The 20357-nt window shown below is 36.5% G+C and overlaps 1 protein-coding gene across 4 annotated transcripts in view; it reads right to left on the reverse strand.

Moving 5' to 3' along the window:
* LOC131672620 (double-stranded RNA-specific editase Adar-like) overlaps positions 1 to 20357 on the reverse strand; it is a 623043-nt gene that overhangs the window by 301730 nt on the left and 300956 nt on the right. For all 4 annotated transcript variants that reach the window (XM_058949983.1, XM_058949974.1, XM_058949993.1 and 1 more), the window contains one exon: positions 17767 to 18061. In XM_058949983.1, coding sequence (XP_058805966.1) covers positions 17767 to 18061 — 295 coding nt within the window. The remainder of the gene's footprint in view (positions 1 to 17766; positions 18062 to 20357) is intronic.

Here is a 20357-nt window from a genome sequence, read left to right on the forward strand (position 1 = left end):
TCATTGATAACAGCCTAGTTATTACTGTTATCAATAAATAAACAATTAATAATTTGTTTAAACAAATAATTGTATATAGATCGAAAGCGTTAATTTTGTACATAACAACAATATTTTTTATTTATTAATCTTAAGTAACTGATTTATTGAGCCCAAAATTTCATACCTCGTTATTAAAGCCTTATCACAGTTAGTCGCAAGAGGTCGATTTATTATATGTAATTAAATTCTTAGAACTCGTGTCTTGTGACGGTAAACGTCTTATTAGCGCTAACGGCCCAACCATGCGGCTGCCCCGAGGGCAGCACCTACCGGTTGGGGAAAATGTGTGACGAGGGAATTCGACACGCGACGGGACGGAACACGCGCGTATGAAAATGAGGCAGTCGACGATCTGCTATCGATATCGCCTGAGAGGAGTCGAAGATTAGCATCCGGTCGCTAAGCTGTGCAAGGTGGGATAGTTGATAGTTCCCGAGCTTTCCCGAGTGCCGAGACGAGCTGATCCAAGCCAGCAGGAGCCGTACCTGATACTGAACACTACGAGTGCGTGCAAGAGTGTGCGAGTGAGGAGTTTTGCCATCGAGGGCGAAACCAAGAACGCAAGTTTTCTCGTCGCAAACAAAAAAGCAATAGACTTTGCCGAAACTCGATTATGAACTACATTCTCTCGTGTCACCTTGCAACTGTTAATAAGGTAAGCTGGCCAGCTTAATTTCGCGATCGCGGCAGAACTGCTAAATAACTAATCTTTCGTACTAGCTAGAAAACGTGCATGTATTATCTCGGCGAACAAAGAGCGGCGAGCGATCCGACTCCGCATGTTATTGTCGCGCGAACGTCTTGTAAACATAAACACGCGGGCCGAACATAGTGTAATAATAAGAAGGCGGTTGCAATCACGACGCTTTCAGGAAGCTCGATTATAATCCGCTTAGCAAAAACATGGATGATGCATATAGTGCACCATATGGCCAGCCGCGAGGCTGGCCAGGTCACTTTGTGCAAAATCTTTTGTCAAAGCGGCGGACGACAATTGTCTTCCTTAGCAGAGAACGGAGACTCCTCAAACAAACAACTCGTTGTTTCGGGCGAGGATGTCGAAACTTCTCTCTTTTGCGTACGGGCATATACAAATGCTGAAGTACAACATGCGTCACCGATTGCCCTCGACAAGCAACTAATGCTAGTCGACCCGAAGTGAATGCAATGTATATTTGAACGAAGACTTGCAATCACAAGTGCGGATGTGTGTACCTTCACGTGGTGGGGCTGAAAACGCTGTCTCTGCAAAGAAACAGTAGGCAAAACACACAACGCTTGCCCTCAGGGCTACAGGCCAACCGGCCAAACAAGGCATAACAACACGGACCATAACAATACGTGGTGAGGTGCGGCCTGCAAACGCCCAAACATTCATCGCGGAGTCTACCACACCTCAAGAGCTCAACTCGAGCCCAGAAAAGCCAAAATCCGGGAGTCACTTGAGGGGAAATCTCTTGGGATTGTGGTACCGCGCGCCCTCTTAGAGGACGGGAGACCGCTCCGGGAGCTAGTTGCAGAGGGCCAATGGTCCCGGCAATCCGAATTTAACTCGGGTAGATAACAAATTTCCTCGTACCGACTGGCAATTGGTAGGTGCCACTACTGTGGGTAAAGAGTCGCGGCCGTGGTCATAGCAGCCACCCAAAGTTCTTTGCCTCGAGCTCCCGGAGTAAGGCCCGACACCAGTTGTGCGAGAGAACAGTCCACTGGGCCGAGTAACTCTCGATGACTAGAGCGCACTACGGATGCCAAACCCTTAGGAAAAATGTTTCCACAGAAGGGCAGCATCCTTCCTGCTAAGGAATTGTTTTTAGGCCCTAATAACTAAAGCAATTTTGCAATTGAAAGCGAAATTAGTGGCTGTCAGCTCCTTTTGAAAGCGAAAACCATGCACTGAAAGTCCATCAGATCCAGTGCTGCTAATGGCGAACACAGGCCAAGATGATAGTAAAGGCGAAAACCCGACATGCTCAGTCAAATGCTACTTTGGTTGCAACTCGTCTAACACCTAACCTAACCCGGACTTGACCAAACGAGGTTTGATTGAAAATCAAACCCAGCGTGAAATAAAAACACGCTGGTACACTCGTAATTAGACTTAAGTTATATTATAATAAGATTAGTCCTAAGTAATTAACTAAAATTTAAGCAATAGAATAAGCAGTAGTACAGTAAGTAGAAAATTAGTATTAAGATGCGTTAAAGAAAGTTACCGATTAAAAATTAAAAATAAATCATAAATCAAAAATCAAAAAATCAAAATCAAAAATTAATCAAAAATCAAAAATCAAATAAAAGAAAATCAAAACAAAAATCAAAATCAAAATCAAAACTAAAAACAGATCAAAGCTAGAAAATAACTAGCTAATAAATCAAAATGTAAATAAAAGAGCCATGGGACCCCGAACCCATGGAGAAACCCGATGAGGTAACCAAGCTCAAGCCAAAGTAAACACGCACACGCACAAGTACTCACTGCTCGCACTTGAACGCCACTCGAACGCCACTTGCTTAGTTGAACGCGAAAGTTAACGCCAGGACTAAAGTTGAAAGCCACCCTCCAGATCGCCAGCAGCGATCCCAAAGGAGGAAAAATATAACTAGAAATTGCGTTGTACCTTGAAAGCGACATGGTCAACCACTCTAGGTATAACAAGGCGAGGAAACGTAAGCAGGAGATGACCGTCGAGAAACCAGAACATTGCTCTAACACTCCGGTATCAACTCAGTTTCCTTCGCAACCAATCGAAACAGAAGAAAGCAAAGACGATTGCCCACCAGTTAAGAGGGTTTGTTTGAACGCACACCAAAACCCCGAACTGGGCCAGAAGTTGAGGATCATACAATTGAACCTCAACAAAAGGCAAGTAGCCAACGATGAGCTGGGAGACATCATGACAGACAGAAATCTTGACATACAGGTGGCACTGGTGCAAGAACCATATCACTGGAATAACGCGATTTCAGGTATGGGCAGCATCGCAGCTATTCATGGATCCAAAAAGGGTGAAAAGATTCAAGCTGCGATACTTTACAATCCGCACAAGGTCACCGCTGTCAGGATCTCTAATCTGTGCGACTCCCATTGTGTTTGCGCACAAGTGGTCGGAGCCTTTGGCGAAATATACCTCGTAAGCATCTACTGCCAGTTCAGCCACAGCAGGAAGACCTATCTTGACAAACTAGCTGAGACTCTGAAGCAATTGAAAGGCAAAAGAGTCTTAGTTGGAATGGATGCAAATGCCAAGTCAAAGATCTGGTCTAACGCACAGGACAAGAATGGAACGATCATTGAAGAATTCATAGACCAATTTGGGCTAATAGTGGCCAATAGAAAGGACCAACTTCCAACGTGCCGTAGCACAAGGGGCGAGACGGATATCGACGTAACTTTACATACATCAAATCTGTCAAACTTCTTGGCTAGCTGAGCGGTGAAAGAATGGACCACCAGTGACCACAGGCCCATAGTGATCGAACTGGATTTTGCCTCACAACCAGCCAGACTCATACGAACAGAAGAAACACTAGAACCACGGTTCAACATGAGAAAAGCTGATTGGGAGAAATTCGGCAAACTTTGCAAATTCGAAAAAGAGAACCTAGCTAAACTCCCTTTAAGAACCTCTGAAGACATTGAAACATATGTTTCAAAACTTGAAGAGGTCCTAGTAAGGGCAGCAAGGAGCTCTATTCCACCCAAACAGAGAAGAACACGCTCTCTACCCTGGTGGAACCCTGACTTGCGAAGTAAGAGGCGAGCGATACAAAAAGAACGCAAAATCGTCGCTCTGAAAGACAAGGAAGGATCGAATAGGAAACAAAGAAAAGCCCTCCAGAGATCACTTGAGAAATTGAGTCAAATGAAATCTGAATATGCAGTGGCTGTTAAAAAAGCCAAACGCAACAGCTGGAGAGACTTCTGCACTATCGAAAGCGAAAAGAATGCTTGGGCGTATCCATACAAACGAGCATCCAACAAAGTCAGAATCTCAAAAGCAATGTGCACGGTTAACCGTAATGGTTCAGTTACAAAAGACTGGAAAGAAACAAGCATGGCTCTACTAGAAGGATTAATGCCTGATGACGACCCAAGCTGCGAAAATGACACACATGCAAAGATCCGCAGAGATATGCGGGAGGTTCCAGTAACCGGCAACGCAGAGCCTTTCCTAATAAGGGAAGTTGAAATAGCCCTTAAAGCGAACAAGGCAGGGAAATCACCAGGCAAAGATAGAATAGAGTCGGAAATGCTTGTTAATGCAAAACCATTACACCAGGAACTGACACGACTTTTTAATGCCTGCCTAAAATGCGGAGTGTTCCCCAGAAGATGGAAAAGTGGAATGCTAATCAGACCCGTATGTCTACTCCCCATAGCCGGGAAGACACTCGAGAGGCTTGTGATTCAAAGAATTTCCAACATTCTAAACAGCTCGGCCTGGTCTTCGGAGGATCAATTTGGCTTTAAGGCAAATAGATCCACAGAGGACGCCATCAGAAGACTATATGAAATAGTAGAAGAGGCAGAATCTGATCCGTCGATCAAGTACGTAGCCGCTATTCCACTGGACGTCTCAGGAGCATTCGATGCCTTATGGTGGCCAAGCCTGCTTTCCCAATTGAAAGAAAGAAACTGCCCGAGAAACATCTATAAACTCCTCCAGAGTTACTTCAGTGATCGAGAAGTGGGCATATATGCCCACTTCGAAGAAACACTGAAAACAGTAACGAAGGGGTGCCCCCAGGGCTCAGTTTTCGGACCGGTAGGCTGGAACGTCATCTTTGACAAACCACTCCGGTCAATCAGGGACGCAGGATACGAAGAACTAGCCTACGCAGACGATGTGCTTCCCATCATTAAGGCAAAAACACGCATTGACTTTGAAAGACAAGCCCAAGAAATCATTAACATAATGACGGACTGGTGCAAGTCTGACAAAATGAACTTGGCAGTACAAAAGTCAGCACTAATATGGCTAAAAGGCCAATTAAGCGAGAATAGGAACCCTACAGTCAAAATTGGGAAAGACAACATTAGAACGCACAAAACAGTCAAGTACCTAGGAATCACAATCTCGAAGGGCTTCCGATTGGAAGAACATATTCGAAACGTGATTCAAGACTGCAACAGTACCTATTTCGAGCTAAGCAAAATAGCAAGAGTAAATTGGGGCCTAAAATTCAATTCTTTGAAAGAGATATACAATGGCCTCTTAGTATCGAAAGTTACATATGCCGCTGCAGGCTGGTGGCAAAGGACCAACATCAAACAGCAATCTGCCTTAGAAGGATTGCAACGATCGGTCCTCTGCAAAACACTCAAAGCTTACAGATCGATCTCTCATGAAGCAGCACATGTACTTGCAGCCTCCCGACCGATAGCTCTAGAGCTTGACGCGAGAGTTGCAAAGTACTGCGTCAGGAAAGGGAGATCGGTTAAAATGCACGGCATCCGAATTACATCAGAAGAACTTCGATCGGGCAGACTAAAAATCTCAAAAGCCATACAACTCATCAACGATGAAATCGAAAGGGTATGGCAAGAGAGATGGCAGTCAGCCACAAATGGCAGGAGAACGTACTGCTACTTCCCAGTAATCAAGGACAGATTAAAGAAGAGGTGGCTAATTCCCAATCACTACACAGTCCAGTTTATGACTGGACACGGGGCTTTTAAGTCATACCTCCACAAGAGAGGATTATGCGAAGACCAACTGTGTAGCTGCGGAGAAATAGAAAGCGAAAGCCATATTCTCTTTAACTGCGAAGAATTAAGGGAACTAAGAAAGCCATTAATAGAGGCTGTTGAGGAAGAAGGTCACATATGGCCTTGCCCAGAATCAGCCCTAGTATCCAGCAGGAAAATCTACAAAGCCTTTAGAGACTTTGCTAGAAAAGTCATAGAGCCCAGGGAAGGAGCACCTATGAAGAGGAGGAAGCGAAGAAATGTAGTTACAAACTACGGTAGAAAGATACCACCTCTTACAAGGTCCCTAACCAAAGGACAAAAACTCGCACAACAATCTAATTTTTGAACTCAGACAAGCTCAAAAAGCTTAAAATTTTTGAACGATAATTTTTGAACATCAACTTCGGAACTAAGTTCCGAAGTCTGAATACTTGAACGCGACGAACCCCGTTTTGACCCAACGACAGAATTTTTGAACCAAATGCATGGCATAACAGGCAAGAATACTGAAAACTGCCTGGGGAGTCGCCTTGTCGGCTAGACGAGACCCCGCCCTGACATAACAGTCAAAAACCAAATCGAAAGAGCAAACATCAGTATCAGCCAAGCCATAAAACCACTCTTTAGAAAGCGAGATCTGACTTTGGGACAAAACGGGGTAATAACAAACTTTCGAATGACGGATACCCACCAGCGTGAGCGGGGACGACCGAAACGCAATGGGGAGACGTACCCCGGTATGTCGAAGCGATGGACCTGTGAGTCGTGGGAGAAATCCCTTAATACAGGTACGCAGGGTGGGATGTTTTTCGAACGCGAGCCCAAGAGGGGGGACTTAGTTGGTTGATCGTCTTAGGAATCTTCCTCTGGCTGTCCTGGCTGAGTCTCCCTTCTGACATCCCAATTTGGGTTGGCCTCTGCGGGGTAGTGGTACCAGGTCAAGCAAATCTCGTAAGATTTGTATGCTGCGTGCTTCCGACGTAGTAGACGTTGGGGCAACTAGAGTCCCGTCGCGCCCAAACCGAGGGTCAAACCTTTAGTTCCGCTCTCCTTGAGCGTTGAACCGTGAAAAGATCGGTACTCCTTCCGAGGAGGTCGCCGCCTTAGATTAAAAAGGTTCCGACTCGCTGAGTCGCGCCAGGGATGTCGTAGCAAACTTGACTTCCGGATCCCCAATATATTTGAAAGCGAAGGGGTGAAAGACAGTGGGCTATGCCAACTTATTGGCGCCCAGAGAGAGGGGTGGTCATGTCTTGGAGACGCCATATCACCCTCAAATCGGAAAAGTGTGAAACAACGCAAACACTAGCTGTAATAATAAGAAATAATAAAAGTTCTCACTTGCGATACTGAAAAGATCTCCGACGTATTTATTTCACGGTAGTAGATAGTTGGTTGACTGACACCCGTTCCCTCCTGCTCTCCGATTTTCGTGTTTGACGTAGGTAATTACGCGCGCCCTTCAGTTCGGTCGCGCGAATAAATTAATTAAACGGTATCCACCCCGTTACAGTCTATATACTGGTACTCTCGGAAAGTAAGAATATATAATTTTTGGCTATGGCCTTTTTAAAAAAAGAAAAAGCCACCCTGACCGACCTTTCGGATTTGATAGATTATATCCCTCATCCACAGGATCGGACTTTCATGCCGTCCTGCAACCTGGTACCTTGGCTGGAGTGCAAATGAACGCCAACTCCAGCCAGGTTTTCCCAGGTAGACTCTCTGCTTGCCAAACCTCCCAAACCAATAGCGAGGGAAGCACCCCTCATTTTTCTGCCCTCCAACGCTCCACGAACCGTCAACCCTGAACCTGCTGCAAAAGAGAAGAAGATCTGTAACATAAGCAACAGCTGTGGAGAGTACAAAAGCGGATCGCTAGACTGGGGGCAAGGATAGCCGACAAAAAAGAGGAAATGAAGCGGCTAAGAGAGGAAGCGACCACCAGCGCCAAGAATAATAAAAAAAAACGTTAATGGGGGGCTGTGTAACGGTCCAGTCTGATTTATCCCTTTTCCTATTGTAAAATAGCAACCCGTCGTGTACGAGAAAACCAAAGAAAAGCGGTAATTGAGCGAAGGCGCTCTTATCATATATATATATAAATGTGTTAGGGCAATTCGGCAAAAACAAGACCATATAGGGAGCGTGACGTCACGAGCGTGAGAAATTTATTGTTTAGAATGCAAAATCAACAATTGCAAAGTTTTTTCAAATGAACAAAAGCATTTTTTAGTCAATTTTTATGCGCTGATCTTGAATTTCATGTTATTGTAGTCATAAAATATGTATTTGTTAGTTTAATTTAATTTACAAGTTAATAGTGGTAGTTATTTTGCAACAAATAATTATATTGCTAATTCGAATATGCAATTACGTTTGTAACGTATTGAAACAGAGAAGCAAGAATTCGACACTTTGGTAACTAATTTTTCACTGAGTTATCAATAAATAAAAAATGTATTATTTTTTTTAAACAATTAAAATTGCGTTGTTAGCTAGCGATTCGATTATATATATCTGTAAAATTAATGATAATTATAGTCACCAATTTGCTGATTTTTAAATGGCTAAAAAAGAAATTTGCAAATTCGTTTTTTTAATTATTATTCAAAGTTGGATAGTTATATTAATTGTTTTTAATTTGAATAATGTTCTACTAATCATAAGCGATTTTGTGATGTCAAAATTTTCCGTAAATTTATTGTAAATTTGGTGTTATTTGATTATTATAATTATATTACTTATAACTTTAAAAGCCCATTTTTCCTCGAGAAACGATTTATGTTAAAAAATTCGTTATTTCACACTTAATTTTTTAAATCATCAAATTTCAATTCCGATTGAGCCATTTTACGACAAAACATATATAAAGTTTATATCACTTTCAAAAATAGTGCCCCCCGTTGTGGGGGCTACCAAGCGTAGAAAGGAACCGATTTCGCAAGTATAAATTCGCTCGTCGCTGCGACAAGAGGATTCACTATCCTACCTTGCTTAGCAGCGCGAGCATTGATTTGAAATAAAGACTCAGCAATTTCCTGAGATTAATTTCATTAGTCAGTGGTTAGCCTGCTAATTCCTTTCCTTACGATACCTAAGCGCTCAACTCATAAGATTATTGGGCGGGAGTGTAAGTGTAAAAAAATTTTGGATCTTGAAAGGGACATGAAATGTCCCTATTGAAAGAATTACTTTTGCCTTAAAAAATGTCCTCTACAGATCATTATGGTAATCTAGCTAACTTTGTATGTACCGTTACAAATGTACAAAAATTATTTATTAGGATTAAAGATAGACAGACGTAACGTGATCTCGAAGGAACGGATGAAGTTTATAGTAATATATATAAAAATTCATGTAAATATTTCGCTATGTCGACTACTAAACATAAAAATTATAGACAGACTGTTCTGTATTCAATGTATAATTGAACAATAAGTTAATAATTAAATGAAAATTCTGTGAATTCTAATAATTAATATTTAAATAAAATGATCCAGTGGATTGGGTTGAAAGGCTTGATTATATATAAATATATATATATATATATATATAGAGAGAGAGAGAGAGCTAGCACGCGCTCTAGCCCTATGCCAAATATGTAGCTAGTACATATACACACTGAAAACCGCACAAAGTACATGATGCAGTGGCTCCAATGGTAGAGCACCAGTCTGTGGAACCAGAGAATGTGAGGTTCGACTCTCTGACGCGTCCGTTTATTTTTTGAAAATCAATAACTTGGCCGTTTGTGACAAAGCGATCTTTATATATTCATTATTTAATTCAATGATAAAAATAATAATTAAAATGAAATCAATCTGTCTATAAATTAGTTAATTCTACTGATTAAAAACTATTACGATAGGGCTCTAGTACCTAGGGATAAATTTGTCCTGATACATACATATATGTTTAAGTATAAGATCTTAATCCCTAGGGTCCCTAGATCTTTGGGACAAATCTGTCCTGAAATATTATTATTATTATTATTATTATTATTATTATTAACCAGAGTATAGTACAAAATATTACAACAAGTAGTAATAATTATACAATTTTACAATTACAAATTTGTAACCCGGCAGAGGATAAACCTGTTCGCTGGTCTGGTATTTTAAAACTACTAAACACTTAAAGAAAATTAAGAAAAAAAATAAAAAAAAACAAAGAAAATTAAGAAAAAAACAAAAAAAAAAAAAACTTAAAACTAAGAGTCGGTTTGTAATAGATTATAATATTTCACAGATGAAGTATGGCTTAATATTGGTAGCAAGAATGCTTCCTATAAAAGCTTACTTCACCAATTATCTTCGATTTTGTTCACCTATCTCCAATATCTGATTAACATTTGTCTGGCCGTTATGATTGTCGTCATTGATGCTTTCATTTTTCTTGCATATGATATTCTTTCGTATGTATTTAGTCTAACAGGACAAGTAAGTCCTGTAGCCCACGTGACTCTATAGTGAGGGAACATTTCAGTATGTTGTCTATGTGAATCACATTTACATGATGCTGTGAATACTATGTCATCTGTTACGTGACGCTTCATTGTATTATTTTTTTTATTTTTGTCAAATAATATTTCGGACCCGAGACTTCCGTTCGGACATAGTATAATCAGCAGTATCCGTGTGCGCGACTCGGTGGGAACGTGCGGCAGAGGCTGATTCACGCTGCGCCAGCATGCTGCGACGGCATGCTTCGGTCAGCGTGCTTAGCTAGGTAAGACGATCCGATACGAGAAGCGTAAACGTTTAAAGTATATGTGCGAGAGAGAGACGAAAAGCGAGGGACAAAAGATATATAACGAACCGGCGTAAACAACGAAACCAATCCTTAGTCAGTCAGGAATCAGCGCTCGACTAAGAGCTCCCTGCAAGAGTTTGAGAATATTATAATAAAAATTATATCGAAGTGCCGAGTATCGTTATTTCTAACGACCTTTTATTTGCTATTGGAATACTATTGGAATACCATTGGAATACTATTGGAATACTATTGGAATACTATTGGAATATCATTGGAATATTATTGGAATATTATTGGATAAAGAAAATATATTGGACCAGCTTATTGAATTAATTCGAAACCAGTAATTACCTATAAAACGAACCTAACAATATCTCGGACCTAGACGACAGAGTGAGTACTTTTGAGCTCTATCCTCGATAAGGTGAAATCTCTTCCTTATCGTAATTTTATTCTCTCTCTCTCTTCGCTCTAATATTACTAAGCATAATCAAGGTTCCCCTTTCGGTGAATCCACGTGATTGCGTACCGGGACCAAGTGTGTAAACACCGCTGACCGCGTAAACTAAAATATTTATTTTAATAAATCGCGAACCGCATAGTAGCGCGATATTATTATTAGAAGTATTATTCGACGTACTAAAATATATATATAAATAAACTTATCTAACATACCGGCGTAAGTTCATTTAAGTCAATCGGCGAAGCCCCCCCCTCCCTTTTTCGCCTGATTACTGCCGCCTGGCTCTCGCAAGGACGAACTCCGGATATTATCGGTGAAGACGCGATCCATTCGGTGACACGGTCGGGGTACCGTACTGAAGGCCTAGTCCACCCGAGCTAGGACCACTCGGAGCTAAAAACGGTCTAACACGCGCCAGTTTTGAAGAGACATCAAAACTGGCACGTAACATCATCTAAGACTATCAAATCTTTATATTTAGGTTGTTGTTCAAGTGAGTACAATGAATTAGTGAAAGTTTGATATCCTCTGATACCTCTATAAAAGTATAATAATGCTTTATTATTTCCAAGATAATTGATGTCTCCATAGGTCATTTGAATATTATGAATATTATTTGTTTGTAGAATCGGTTTTCCTGGTGTATTTTTTGGTTTACTTGTTTCTATTTGCATACTATTATTGTCTGCAATGTCATCTATTTGTTTAAATACTGTTTCTATGGGTTTATATCTTACTTTATCTGTATTTGGTTCTTTGTGATCTTCTTTGTTTTCTTCTTTTATGAAATGTATATGTTTTTTACCAATTAATTGTTTGTATGTGCAATACACACATTTATTAATGAAATTTATGTTGGTTGTATCTGTTTTTGTTTGAATGTAAGTTTCGTTTCTTTTTCCCTCTTTGAGTCCGTTTTTTGTTTTGGTATTAATAGTTATCCGTTGTGAGTTCCAAGCTATGTTAATCACATTAGCAATTGTTTCTATTATTTTTCTGTAGTTATCTGATACATTAATTTTTTTCATGTTATATTCAGACATTCGACGATGAAAACGATTGTAATGAAGTGTACAAGTGCCTTGTGAACACAAATATGTCCTTACATCCAAGAGAAACTTATCCCTATCCACATCCACATGGACTTCCAATGCTGAATGTAGACTATTATCAAAGTTCCCTTGTTGCTTTATTTTGTAATATATTTGTTGTAAATTGTTGCAATGTATTTTGTGGTTCATTGTATTTCTGTATCTAGAATGGATGGCCTTTTATCCATTTTTTTATTTTGTCCTTTATTGTTTTAGTATTGCCATTTAAAGTTTTGAGGTGAGAAGGTAGTTGATTGAAGGTGGCTAAAGCTCTTGTATAGCTATCTTTAATGCTGATTGTTAATTTTCTTTTAAGGGGCTGTATAGTTTTTTTCCTTGTTACGGAATTTTTCTTCAGGAACATATCTTGCAGGTTGACATAGTGATACACTAGAGATTCCATGGTGAATGTTTGATCTATGTTTAGTGGATTTTTTCATTTATAAACTTGTTTTTATTTATTATTTGTAATAGTCGTGTTTGTAGAGTTTGTATATATTTGAGTCTTCCAATGTATGCTCCACCCCATGCTATAATACCGTATGTTGTTATGCTATGGAAAAGTGCATAGTAAATCATACGTAGATTATCTGTGCTCATTATCCTAGATAATTTGTAGAAAATATAAGTTAGATATTTTAGTCTATTGTATAGCATGTTTGTATGCATGTCCCATCTCATATGGCTATCGAAATGCACTCCAAGGTATTTAGTGTTATCAACTTTTCGAATGGATGCACCTTTTATATTTATATGTAGATATGCTGAGTTGCTATTGCAGTTATTTCCAAATGCCATGTATACTGTTTTGTCAATATTTAATGACAGCTTATTCAATGCTAGCCAAATGGATAGTTTGTTTAAGTAGAAGTTCATCTTTTTTTCGACTTCATGCCATGTTTCGCCTTTCACGATAATTACCGTGTCATCAGCAAAAGCCAACACATTATCATTTGGTAGCAATTGTAACATATCATTAATGTAGATTATGAAAAATAAAGGTCCCAATATTGTACCTTGTGGTACGCCAATGTTGACATGTTGATATTGACTATATTCACCATTAATTTTAACTCTTTGTTTCCTATTACTTAGATAGCTTTTGATAAGTTCATACGCACTACCTCTAATTCCATATCTATAGAGTTTTTTAAGTAGAATTTTGTGGTCCACAGTGTCAAAAGCTTTCGCTAGATCCAAGAAAGTTGCTGCTATTGATTTACTTTTATCTAGTTGATTGTATATTGAGTTAGTTAGGTAGTATAGGGCATTTTTGGTGCTAAGACCTTTTCTAAAACCAAATTGTTTATTAGAAAATAAATTATGTTTGTTGAAAAAACTTGTAATCCTGATTTGTATTAATTTTTCAAAAATTTTGGCGATATTTGATATTAAAGATATAGGTCTATAGTTTGTTGGTAGATACTTCTCTTTAGTTTTGTGGATAGGAATAATTTCAGCACTTTTTAATTCGTCAGGCCATATTTCTTTTTGTAAGCATAAATTAAAGATATAGGTCAACGGATCACTTATATGGTTTATTATCATCTTTAGTACCTGAGTAGTTGATGCCGTCAGATCCTCCGTTTTTGTTGCCCATTTTCCTTATTGTCTGTTGTACTTCTATTCTATTTGTTAAATGTAGAAAAATACTGTTGTTGTTCATAGATGGTAGAGTAATGTTACTATTTATTGGTTGTCTAATATTATCACATATCTGTTTGCCTACTGTACTGAAAAATATATTCATTTGTTCTGCAATGTCGTTTGAGTTTGTAATTTTATTATTACCTATTAATAGATGATTTATGTTATTGTTTTTTTTGGTTTTCTTCCCAATTTTGTTGTTGATTATTTTCCATAGTTTTCGTGGATTGTGTTGATTTGTTTTGATTTGATTTTTTTCATATTTTTCTTTAGCTAGATCTATGGTCTTTTTTAAAGTTTCTACATAGTTTTTATATTTTTCTCTTTTTGTTGCATTATTGGGATCTTTTTTCCAATTATTATAAAGTTTTTCTTTGTGTGCACATGATATCATTATTGCTTTAGTTATCCAATTACTCCTTGGGTTCATTTTATTCTTATTGTGTTTATTGTTTTTAAATGATGCCGTAATACATGTTTGAATTTTTTCTATTAATTTGTTCGTAGCTAGATTAGAGTCTTTTATAATTTGTATGTCAGTCCAAACAGTTCTTTTGGCTTTATTTTTTAGTTTAAAATAGTTTATTATTTTAAAATTGGTTTTTTGTGTACATTTATAATTATTCCTTAAACTCATCATTATGGGGTAGTGATCATTGAAGGGTACGTTGAGGACGTAAGTTTTATAGTTGACTTTTCCTAGCCTAACATAGAAATTATCTATACATGTACTTTTGTTATTATCAATATTGGATGGTCTTGTTATGGTATGTAGTCCAGGGCAATACCCATTTTTTAGCAGTACTTGTAAAAAATCTTGATCTAGTATTTCTTCACTCAATATATCAAAATTAAAGTCTCCCATTAAAATATTGTTTTTATATTTTTTGTTTATTTTCAATAATTCTTTGAGATTCAATAGGAATTCAGATTTAGATAAATCATGAGATCTGTAAATAGCAGACAGCACCAAACTTTTGTTGTTTTCTAGTGTAATATTAGAGTTAATTATTTTTAATTTATCTATTTCAAGAACTTCTGTAATTTCGGTGATTTCTTCTTTCATATACAAAACAACTTCATCTGATTTGTTTATTTTACTTTCATTGTAATATATTTTATAGTCTGGAATATGGAACATTTCATGATTGTCTAAATTCCATGTTTCTGTGCATACTATTATACATGGGTTTTTTTTCGAGGTTCTTCAGAAATACTAATAATTTATTGTAATTTTTTTTAAGGCTTCTGATGTTTATACAAAGAATGATATTATTTTCTTTACATATATATTTGTTTAGATCATCAATATTATCTGTTTTATGTTCATTTTCAAATATAATATCATATAAGCTGTTATCCATATTGTAATATTGCAGAAAACTATTTAGTATTCCTGGTTTTATTACTTGTTGGACTTGGAGTAGATAATGATGATAACGATAAACTGTTATTTATTCTCGGACGGTTATATATCTTGCGGGTGTTTGTTTCAAAGTTTATTCTACCAAAATATCTTTGATGAGTTGGTTGAATTGGATAATCTCTCATTTCAATATACCTTTTTATTTTCATTTTTAAAACTTCACACATTTCGCTGTCGATTGCACTATGGTTTACGTTGTAGTTTTTACTATATGTTTCATTGTGGAAAATGCAGTTTGGACATTGGAGTATGCTGCTACTACGCATTTTTGCTTGGTGCTTGCCAGCACATTTATAACACGTTGGCTCTTTTTTTGCTTTTTCACACTTTCCGCCGCCGTGGCCAAAACCTGAGCAGTTGTAACACGGATATGTGTTGATGACGTCAAAGACTCTACAGTTTTTACATCCAATAAATAATTTGTTACTATTGATTTTTATATGTTTATATAGAATAGATGGAACTTCTATTATTGCAGTTACTGTTTTATTTTTTTCATTTGTAAATACATGATTTACTTTGCATTTTTCTTCGCATTGACTAAAATTTCTTGCATTAATATCAGTTTCTATATCTTTTACATTTGTTGTGAAAGCTTTAGAAATTCCTACTACTTTAACTATCGGTTTACGTATTTCTTCTTTTAGAACAGTAAGTGCCGGTAGTTTTTTTTGTAAAGTTTTTTCTAACACTGTGACATTTTCTTCGGTCATGCAGTTGATAATTATTGTGTCAGTATTTTTAACTTGTACACTTTTTGTTTGTATGTTTTTGTCTTTAATTAAGTAATGTGCTACTTGATTTTCTAAGTTTATGTTATCATTACTCTTTTTCTTTATTATTAATCTTGGTATTCTTTTGGGCTTAGGTTTTGGTAGTGCCATTGTTTCAGCATATGTTTTTCTTATAATGTTAGTATTTGCATTATTATTTTGTTTTTCTTTAATTAGTAGTTCATTGAGCAATTCATTTTTTTCTTTTGTTTCTTTGTACAGTTCTTTCAATAGGTTATTTTCGGCTTTTAATTGTTGTAATTCATCCAGATCATTGATCTGTGTTACATCCATATGATTATCTTTTTCATTTAAAATTTGCTTTTCATTCACAAGCTCATTTAATATTTGCTGTTTTATTTGTTCTCTACTTACAAGTTTAAATTGTGTTATGAAAGCACTAGCTTATTCACTTAAGTCTCCATATGGCAAGTTTGATGTTAGTGCAAAATTTGGATGCTCCTGGCATATTATGAATGAGCTGTTTATTAGTTTGATTGCATTTCCTGCATTGATTTTTGCTACTATTTCACTCGTATGATAGAAATTTCCACATACTAAACACACAACTGCTCCTACTGTTGTATTTGGATGACACTTGAAATGCTTATGTAGCGATGATGCGTCAGGCGGTTGCACGTCCGTACCGCTCGACGGCGACATCGTGACTGAAATGATATACATTGCTTATCTACTTACGAATCCATGCACACCGAGGTTAGCGTTTACTATTGGGGTGTTTGTAACAAACGATTGTTTGTAACCGGTCGTGAGTGCGTGTGTAAATTATTTCGCATCCTCCTCGCTTCTGAGCTTTGTTTAGCATCAGCGTGTTTGCTCGCCCGGAAAATTGTTCAGTCACTAGTGTATTCGTACCTTCCTTTCCTGCACAAATAATTTATAAATAAAATTACGAGCTGCAATTCAAAAATAACGGCTCTCGTTTTACAAAACCAGTACGTACGGCTGTTAGCTTGGTCAAGCTTCAGACATCAGAGAAAATTTAACATATAATGCTTCGATACCACGAAATCTACTTATTTACCATAATAAACTGACTTTCTGAGAAAAGAATAAGTTAGCTAAACTAAGAAAAGAGTGCAAAAATCGATGCTGGATGCACCAGGAAGGTCGAATCGATCGAATGTTGCAGCGGCACACGCTGTATATAAACAAGCTAGAAAAATTCTGAATACGCTTTATTATTTTTTATTTATAAATAATAAAAGTCAAAAATAATTGACGCATTACATATACGCTAAAACAATTGAATCACTGATTATTTTAATAATATTTCTGTGAGAAAACATGTGTGTACATACAAAGAAGAAATTAACATAAGCGAAATTATTTGAATAAAGATATATTAACATCCTTTAAATATATAAATACTTGTATGTCTGAAGTACTATTCTGTTACTGCGTAACACTGAAGACTTATGGTAGTTCGTACAGCGAACTTTCTCTAAACGGACGTTAAGATTTTTTTTTATACAATATTAATAAACATTCACTTTAGTTTTAACTTTACATCCACATGTGTCGTTGTTCCATCTATTTCAATTTACTAATAAAAAATAAATGTCACGGTGATACATAATTTAATTTTGTAATAAGAAAATCGAGAATGATTTGAGTTATTGTCATTTATACGCTTACCCTCGTTGAGCGTAAATTAATGAGTTATTTTGGGGCACATCTTGTAAGCAGCAACTTATACCAACATGTATCAAGAATATACTATATAAGAATTTTAAATTAATAGTTAATTATACTTCTTATCAGTTATCATAAATACAATTTTTTTGAACATCAATTTCACAATTTATTTTAATTCTAAATTAAAATATAAGATTTTGAAGATTACTTACCAACAGTCCAATTAACACTGTAGTTAGGAGCCTTCCCAGGTTGTCTAACCTCTGAAGACGTTATGAGACTCATGAGAGGTTTATTAAGTCTGTATGGCGGTGGTAAACCTTGAATTGTATTTTCGATTCGTCCACATACGGCTCTGTACATATGACTGGGATTTAACAAACTTCCGAGAACGATACTTTGAAAATATATTGGTTCAATGAAATGACTGAGAAGAGCTCCTTGTATACCCAGAACATTCCATCGCGCAATTTTATCAGAACACGACATTGTCAATAATCTTTGACCCTGTAAAATTCAAAACTAAACTTTAAACTTCATTAATAATATACTTTAACTTAACATATTCTTTAACTTAATATGTTAATAATTTTTTCTTTCTTAAGATATTCTCAAGCATATTTCGATATAACGTACGTAAATTAGTTTTCACTATAAATAAACATTTATATCCAAGTAAAATAATGATAAAAATCTTTCCACACGAATGGCGGAACAACGGTAACACGAAAAATCTTTTAAATAATCCTTTCTCAACTTAGAAGTTGAGCAAGGATGAATATGACGTTTGTTTTCTACTTTTAAAGTTATATTGAAGATTATTCTAAAGTCATGTGAAGGGTAACCTTTTTCATAAGAACTTAAATTTAATAATTGCTAACTTAGGACGTCCGCCAATTCTATGTTCAGCAGGATAATTTTGCTTAATCCTATGGTCATGTAACTCTCAAATTTAGAAACAATTTAAGTGTCTACGGCCACTGCTAATTTTTCTTATCTATTTTATTGCAGTCTAACCAAAAAAGATTATATTTAAAGAAAACTAAAAAAAAAAGTTCAACCTAAAGTACAAATAATTGGATGACATGATTTTCAATCGTCGAAAAGTTTTTTAAGATCTAGTTTGTCATAATCCTTCAGTGTAAATTTATAAATAGTGAAAAATTCTACGATCTTTCCATCTCAAATTGCAGATTTCATCCAACTTTCTAAATTTATATAAATCTTGAAGTTGTTCCTCGTTTTAATACAAATGCTTATTGTTCATTCGAATTCTAAATCAGCGGGACATTTGGTGTTAAGACAAGATACGAGTATATTCAGTCTTTCGGTCAAACTACTGTTTCGAATAGAAAGTAACGGAATGTATCCAATTACAGAGATCAATAAAATATAACTTTTTTTTAGAACCTAAGTAAGACATATCATTTCACGTAGATTTTTTGGCTCTGAATTCAAATCTGGCCACAGGATTACTCTAGCACGTTATTGAGCAGATTATTGAGATATTCTAACCCAGAAGTCCAAAAATCGACGTTTTAGCCTATATTTGACATTATGTAGCATCGCCATATTCTTTGTTCACAAAAAACTACAAACGGTATCTTGCCCTTTTAAATGCCCTTGGGTTTGCTTAAATAGATCATTTTGCTTTGAGATACTTAATTTTCAAATGTTCAATTTCCATGAATTCTCTTCCTCTTAAAATCTATAGAATTATTAATATTTCGTTGTCGACCTTTGATACTTATATTGTCTTTTTAGTTTCAACTCATTTTTAAGTGTGTTAAGTGGTCGAAAACTAGTGGTTTCGTCATCGGAAAATCTCCTTCCCTGTGTTCTTGAATAGAGTGAAAATGCAAAAACGATCTGAATGTATTTTCATTTGTAACTTTCCACGTATTTTGGTACATTCTTTTTTAAATAAGTTCATGAGGATAAGAAAATAATGTAAGCCAAGTTTCGGTAATCATAGCCACCCCTAAGTATCTCATAGGGGGTGAAATCGGAGTGAAAACGCAAATTAGGGATGGTTCATGGTGCCGTAACTGAGCTTACATTATTTCCTTACCCTAATAAACTGAACTTATTCATAAAAACTGTACCAAAATACGTGGAAAGTGTAAGGTTAAAATAGTTTGAGACCCTTTTTTTGCGTTTTCACCCTTTGTCACCCTGTATGAGATACTTAAGGATGGCTTCGGCTACGTAAACTTGGTTTACATTATTTTCTTATATTTATGAACTTATTTTAAAAAAGCTGTACCAAAATACGTGCAAAATTACAAATGAAAATACTTTTAGACCGCTTTTGTGTTTTTCACCCCTTTTAAGATACACAGGGATGGATATTTTCGGATGACGAAACTTGATATCTACTAGTTTTTAGCCGCAACAATCGTATTGTTGTAAAAGATACTTGAAAAATGAATTGAAACTAAAAAGACAACATAAGTATCAAAGTTCGACAACGAAATATTAAGAATCCTATAGATTTTAAAAGGAATAGAATTCATGGAAATGGAACATTTGAAAATTAAGTATCTCAAAACAAATGTGCTATTTGACCAAACTGAACGGCATTTGAAAGGGTAAGATTTCTACTTTAATATGCCGTTTGTAGTTTTTTGTGAACAAAGAATGTGGCGATGCTACGTAACCTTAAATATAGGCTAAAACATCGATTTTTGTACTTTTAGGTTAGGATATCTCAAAAACCTGACGTGTTAGAGCAATTTTGTAATTGGATTTGGATTCAGAGCTAACCAATCTACAAGAAAAGATATGTCTGACTTAGGTTCAA

The sequence above is a fragment of the Phymastichus coffea genome, unplaced genomic scaffold, assembly GCF_024137745.1.
Source record: "Phymastichus coffea isolate CEN01 unplaced genomic scaffold, Cenicafe_Pcof_1.1 PCOF00012, whole genome shotgun sequence".
NCBI lineage: Eukaryota > Metazoa > Arthropoda > Insecta > Hymenoptera > Eulophidae > Phymastichus > Phymastichus coffea.